We start from the raw sequence: 7,106 nt of genomic DNA, 5'->3' as shown, positions 1-7,106 counted from the left end.
CACACACACACACCGGCAGAAGACACAAGACCCCTGGGTCAGAGACAAAAGACGATTACTCACGACACAGCAGGCAGCCTGAGTAGTATGTTAGCGCTGGCTCCTCTTGCCCTCAAGTCCCATGGGGATGATGAGGACGGGTCCAGGTGAATCTTACACGTGCAATGGATTTGCAACACAGCTCGGGCATCTCACACTTCGGGAACCCAAATCTTTTATAATGGGCTGCCGGAAACCTGCTCAGCCTTTGCCTTGGAGAGAGGTATCATCTTTATTACATTGGACAGTAAGCAGACCTTCCCCTTGCTCTAGAAGGAGGCAGTATCTCTGTCTTCCAAGGCTGTTGGCTCTACAAACAACCTTGAAATGCTAGCTTGGAACCAAAGGGCAGCTAGTGCCTCTGCTCACAAGCTGTGCAGAAATACAAGAGACCCGTGGGGAATTGTTCCCCAGCACCAGTCACACTGGAAAGGATCGGTGGGGTGTTAAAAATCCAAACCTGTACATAAAACAAAGGTGATCTATCTTTTTCCTTTAAAAAAATAGTAGTATGACAACAATAATAATATCTGGTATTTACTGATTGCTTACTGTATATGTATCAGGCACTGTGCTAAATATTTTACAGATATGGTCTCATTTCATCTTGTGAAGTAGTATCATTCCCATTTTACGTCTGAAGAAACTGAGGATTGGAGAGGGGTAGCAGAAATGGTTCCTGCCAATTGTAGCTGCCAATTTCTGCATCTCTGTGCCTGAGGGCTATCCCAGGAGGAATTGAAAGCCTCAGTGTCTAGAAGCAAGAAAGGTGGCTGCAGGTGCCAGGGAGTTAACACCTGGGAACAGCCTTCAACCAGTGTATAAATACCCCAATTTCCTCACCTATCAGGTAGAATTCTAAGGTGCGCGTTCCACACTGACTCCCAGAGCCCTCCAGTAGAATCCAGTAGCAATTTCCCATGGTGGTAACTTGCTTGATATGCACCCTTATTAGTTGCATCCCTTCCCAGTTTCACTTCTCCACTCTCCTACTGGTGCTTCCTTGGATGACCTCCCAAGTAAACACCTTGCACTTGGACCCTTGTCCTGGGGTCTGCTTCTGGGAAAACCCAACTAAGGCACTGTGTCCTACAGCTGGCAGAGCTAAGACCTGTGTTCCCACCCCAGAGCCCAGAGTCCACTCCTATACTACATTGTCTATCTTTCCCACATAGCTTAGCAGGTAACATTAAAGCCTCTGGAGTTAAACCCAGCATCGCCAGCTGCCATTTTCGGGACTTCAGGCTTCACCATTTCTATGATTTTACCTGTCTGAAACTCAGATTCTTCCTCCCTATTATTACATGTATTGTTTTGTTGTTTTGTTCACTGACACATCCCAAGCTCCTAGAACAGCTCCTGACACACAGTAGGTACTCAATGTATTGATTGAATAAAAGTGGGAAATGGGCTATTAGCATGCTTTGTAGAGGTTTTTTTTTTAAACTGAAGTCTAATTGATTTACAATATTGTGTTAGTTTCAAGTATACAGCAAAGTGATTTGGTTATTCATATATATATGTGTGTATGTCTATATTCTTTTCTTTATTCTCTTCCATTATAGTTTAGAGGTTTGTTTTGATGATTGAACAAGATAATAGATGTAAAAGTGCTTGGCCCAGATTTTATTATTATATTATTATTATTATTATCAAGCAATATGCTATACCACCTCTACTGAGGTAGAGAATGTTATTTTTATTTAGTCCTACTTCTCCAATGAAGAAATTGATGTTCAGGGAATTCCCTGGTAGTCCAGTGGTTAGGACTGCATGCTTCCACTGCAGGGGTCATGGGTTTGATTCCTGGTTGGGGAACTAAGATCCCACATGCTGCCGGGCGTGGCCAAAAAAAAAAAAGGAAGATTGAGGTTCAGAGAAGGCAAGGGACTAACCTAAGACCACATGACAAGTTAGAGGCAAGATGAGGCCTTAGAACCTACGTGTTTCTGACGCCCAGCCCAGGTGTCTGCTGCCTGGTTTCAGTGAATGCCACTATTCAGGCTCCCCTTGGTGCCTGTATTAGTTATCCATTGCTGTGTAACAAATTATTCCAAAATTTAGTGGCTTAACACAGCACGTATTTATTACAGTTTCTGTGAGTCAGGAGCCTGGGCTTCCCTGGGTCCTCTGCTTCAGTGTATTTCACAAGGCTGCAATGGAGGTGTTGGCCCAGGGTCTGTGGTCTCATCTGAAAGCTCAGCTGAGGCAGGGTCTGCTTCATGCTCACTCCCCCGGTTCTTCCCCACTGCCTGTTGGCCAGAGACCACCTTCAGTTTCTTGCCAGGTGACCTTCTCCGTCAAGGCAAGTTCATGAGAAGAGCCAGGGAGAGGGCAAATGCCAGCAAGACAGACGTCAGTCTTGCATAAGCTTATCTCAGAAGTGACCTCCCTAGTGACATACGGATGTATGTCTTTAAGACTGGCATGAATTGATTTTAAAAAACTGTAATCCTAATCACTGACTAAGATTCACAGATATACCTTGCAGTAGACATATAACTCAGTGCATTTTTTCTTTTTTTAATAAATTTATTTATTTAATTTTTGGCTGTGTTGGGTCTTTGTTGCTGCACGCGGGCTTTCTCTAGTTGTGGCGAGCGGGGGCTACTCTTTGTTGCGGTGTGCGTGCTTCTCGTTGTGGTGGCTTCTCTTGTTGTGGAGCATGGGCTCTGGGTGCGCGGGCTTCAGTAGTTGCAGCGCACGGGCTCAGTAGTTGTGGCCAGCAGGCTCTAGAGCGCAGGCTCAGTAGTTGTGGCGTGCGGGCTTAGTTGCTCCGCGGCATGTGGGATCTTCCCGGAGCAGGGCTTGAACCCGTGTCCCCTGCATTGGTGGGCGGACTCTTAACCACTGCGCCACCAGGGAAGCCCCTCAAGGCATTTTAAGCAGTTTGTTAGCATCTAGTTACATTAATGACATTTATGGAAAGTATAATTTTAAGTGATTGCTTTTACGCTGTTGTAAGTCTTTTTGTCGTAAATATTGATATAAAAACTTTTTTTTTTTTTTTTGGCCATGCCACATGGCTTATGGGATCTTTGTTCGCCAACCAGGGATCGAACCCAGACCCTCAGCAGTGAAAGCACAGAATTCTAACCACTGGACTGCCAGAGAATTCCCGATATAAAATTTTTTGACTCAAAAAAAGAAGTGACATCCCATCACTTCTGCCATATTCTAGTCATTAGAAGTGAGTCATGAGGTCCAGCCCACTTGCAAGAGGAGGGGATTACACAGCGTGTGGTACCAGGAGGTGGGGTTATTGGGGCTCATGTCAGATGCTGCCTCCCATGGCTCCCCTGCTCCCTTGCAGGTGTTCTTGTGACTCTCTGGATTATCGACCGCCTGGGCCGCAAGAAGACCATGGCCCTGTGCTTCGTCATCTTCTCCCTCTGCAGCCTCCTGCTGTTTATCTGTGTTGGAAGGTAGGTCGTGAACTCAGCTCTCTGGCCAGCAGGCTTACTTCTCAGCTCGTGGTCAGGTCTTTGTGCCTGCAGACTGTGGATTACATCCCTGGGGCACCTGAAGGAACCCCCACCCCAGCCCCTCACTAAGCCTGAGGCTCTTGGCTGGACAACAGATTGGGCTCAAAGTTGGGGCCTCTGATGGGAAGGGGGGTAGGAGGGCATTTTGGTCCAAATTTTGCTCTGACACCATTACATGTAGACTTTTGACATCATCTCCCAGTAAGATCATACAGATAGCTGTTTAATTCATATATGGGTTAAAAGTGTTCATTTGTTCCATGGCAATATTTCAAGGTCTTGTTTTATAATCCCCTTCTGGCATTTCTCCATTTTTTCCATCTATCAGGAGCCTCAAAATATGGAACTGGCCTGTGTTGATCTCCAAGAGGCCCCAGACCGAACCACAGATGAGAGATCTGTGAAAGGTCTGGAGATGTCGCTTAGATCTGGAAATGTTGATATTCAAAGACATTATGGGAACAATGGAACAGAGGGCTGGGGATCACGATTATCCTCAAAATACTGAAGAGAAGTTTCCTTTCCCTGGTTCAGCTGGTTCCTGGCTCAATTCCTGCCCCCACTAGGTCCTATCTGGGCTTTGCATTATTTACATCACTTCACCCCAGCCGTGCCCCACCCTGGGCACCACCATTTTAGCCTGGAACTTTGGAGAATGATGAACTTATAAAAGCAGGTCTTCCAAGAGACCGCTGGGATGCGTGTGGCTGCGTGCCTGCCTGATGGTGTGTTGGGTGAGGTGGGCTTTGCCAGTTTCTAGGGTGTAAATTCTACCTGGGCAGATAAAACTTTGCTGAAAGAAACTGTCAGAAAAAATACTTGCTCATCTGCTTTTTTTTTCTCTTCCCAGAAATATGCTCACTCTGTTACTCTTCATTGCAAGAGCGTTTATTTCTGGAGGCTTCCAAGCAGCCTATGTTTACACACCTGAGGTAGGAGGGATGCCTGGGAGCAGCCGGGGTGGGAAGGGGGCGGGTGTTTTCTCCGGAAACACCCGGCCTGGGCTCCTCTGAGTGAAATTTGTCCTTGAGTCTGAGTGGCGGCTGTGAAGGCCTTCATTATTTCAGGCTTTCGTTCAGTCATTGTTTTCTGCTTACAAAAGCTTATGGTCAGTGTACAAGTTCCAAATGTTACAGAACTGTATAAAACCCCCAAACTAAAGGGCCTCACCTTCTGCCTTCCTAGAGACCACCTTCTTGAATGGTTCAGTGTATATTCTTCCAGATTTTTTCCTAATTTATGTTCGTGCATGTATCAAATTGGGTAACTGAGCAACTGAGATGAGTTTAATAAAGGACGGATTACAGTGGTGTAGGATAGGGCTTAGGGAAACCAAAAAGTGATGGAGCAGCGCCCAGAGCTCACAATGAGGTGGAGGTGGCTGGGGACACAGCTACCACCCAAGGCCTGTGGGGTGAGGCGATGGGGTGTTACAGGGTCCCAGGAGGGAACTGTGCGGAGAAAAGCTGTGACCTTTAGTTGAGGGACACATGTGCCCTTAGGCAACCTAGACCGGAAGGAGCAGGAGAATAAATACCCTGGCCTCTCTCTCCCACCTCCCGCCCATCTCCCACTGTGGCTTCCCATTGGCTGAACCCAACTGTAAGGCAGAGAGCCTAGGAGCGCTTGGTGGTCCACAGTGGCCAGCCCCCAGGGCAGAGAATGAGGTGGGGAGGGGTAGAGAGAGGTTCTGGAGGGGAAGATGGAAGACAAGGAGCACAGGACATATGGACCTGCTTTGTTCGTTTTAATAGCTGCTGTACTATACTGTCCTGTACTGTATGGTAATCTACACACTATATTATTAGGTACCTTCCTTTACTACACTGTATAATATATATGCTATGCATCAATATTATATACTGTACTTTGTTATAGAATGTATACTTAATATTGTAGAATATACTTTATTATACTATATTGTATATATTACGTACTACACTATATTATATAGTATAGTATGGGCAAATCATAATTTTGTAACAATTCTCCTACCAATGGATGTTTGAATCATTTTCCAACTTTTCACTATTATAGTGTGGAGGTAAATAGCTCTACCTATCCTTGTGCACATGTGTGGTTTCTTTAGAATAAATAAGACGTGGAATTTCTGAATTAGAGCCTATAATAAACATGACAAACATTGAGAAAGATTGAAAAAAAAATCAACCTCTAAACTGTTGCCTGAACTTACAGTCCATGCAACAGCGTCTCAGAGTGTCCATTTTCCCACGCGGGGATTATGGGTTCCTTGTTTTGTATTTATTTTATCTCATCTTATTTTAGATAGGGTCAAAGGGAGGGAGAGGATAGTATGTACCAGGTGCTGTGCCAGGGGAAGAAGCCATCTAGATTGTCCCTCAGGTCTGCACAGCACTCCAGAGCCCTCACTTTGAGTATCATCCTGAGCCCTGCTCCCTCCACCCCACCTTCCAGGCCCAGCTCCAATGCTGCTCCTCTGGGAAGCCCTCCAGGATCCACCCCCCCAACTTCATTTTGCCCTCAGTGTCTGTGTGCCTCTTTGGTATTTTTAGTCATGCCACCTTGCTTGTCCCCCAGGGAGACTCCCACTAAGGCTCCCTAGGGGCAGGGCCTGGGTCTCCTACTCTGTGACTCTCATCTGGCCTAGTGTCCCCTCAACAAAGGCTTGTGGATTGATTGCTGGAGCCTCCCAGAAGAGTACCAGGAGAAGGCTGCCTGCCCTGCAGGGACTGGGAGGCCCAAGGTCTACGAGGGCAAATACCAGGGCTCAGCAAACTATGACCCGCGGGACATATCCAACCTGCTGCCTGTGTTTGGATAGCCCAAAAGCTAAGAATGGTTTTTATGTTTTTAAATGGTTGAAAGCAAAATCAAAAGGATATTTCCTGACATATGAAATTTAAATGTCAGTGTTCATTAATAAAGCTTTACTGGAACACGCCCCAGCCCTTCACGTGCTGTTGTTGTCTACAGCTGCTTTTGTGTTACAGGGGCAGAGCTGAGTAGTTGCCGGAGACCAGATGGTCCACAGAACCCAAATTATTTACTCTGTGGCCCTTTAAGACAAAGTTTGCAGACTCCTGGCTTCAACTAATCCAGCTGGCTATTCGTAACAATGAAGAATTGGTTCAATAAATGAGGATTGATCCTAGCGATAGAATCCTGTACAGCCCATAAAAATTATGCTACTGGCGAAGACCAAATATGGACATGGGAAATGTCTGCAGTCTTCTTCTAAGAGGAAAAATTCTTCAAAGCAGCGTATACAGAAATACCTAGTGGATGACATTATACCACTGCTAGGATTTGGTTTAGTGTAATTTAGGAGGGGAAGGAGGTGAGAGAGGATGATTGAAACTAACACAGGCCCTCTAGGCTTGGTCCTAGACGACTGATAACGCCATTCTACTTTAGTCTGTGCTTGAAATTCCCCATGGTAGAAAGAAAGAAAAAATAGGAATTTAGTATTTATTCATTTATTCATTTGGATATAACCACCCAGGGCAGGGAGGACCCCCTTCCTAGGTTCCCACCCCCAGCTTGGCGTCTTGCCCTCATCGGTTGAGTTTCCTGTCCCCTTCGGGATGAGACTCCCCACCC

At 46.0% G+C, this 7,106-nt stretch overlaps 1 protein-coding gene across 4 annotated transcripts in view; it reads left to right on the top strand.

Moving 5' to 3' along the window:
• Positions 1 to 7,106, top strand: part of SVOP (SV2 related protein) — an 84,672-nt gene that overhangs the window by 73,121 nt on the left and 4,445 nt on the right. For 2 of the 4 annotated variants that reach the window (XM_029224897.1, XM_029224922.1), the window contains 2 exons: positions 3,353 to 3,464; positions 4,375 to 4,456. In XM_029224897.1, the coding sequence (XP_029080730.1) occupies positions 3,353 to 3,464; positions 4,375 to 4,456 (194 nt within the window). Of the gene's footprint in view, positions 1 to 3,352; positions 3,465 to 4,374; positions 4,457 to 6,153; positions 7,089 to 7,106 lie in introns of those variants that run through there. The other 2 variants (XR_003793885.1, XM_029224908.1) reach the window with 2 other exon arrangements.

This window comes from Monodon monoceros, unplaced genomic scaffold (genome assembly GCF_005190385.1).
Source record: "Monodon monoceros isolate NGI ecotype Baffin Bay Population unplaced genomic scaffold, NGI_Narwhal_1 Super_Scaffold_1, whole genome shotgun sequence".
NCBI classification, from domain to species: Eukaryota; Metazoa; Chordata; class Mammalia; order Artiodactyla; family Monodontidae; genus Monodon; species Monodon monoceros.
This window is presented reverse-complemented; position numbering and strand designations above follow the sequence as displayed.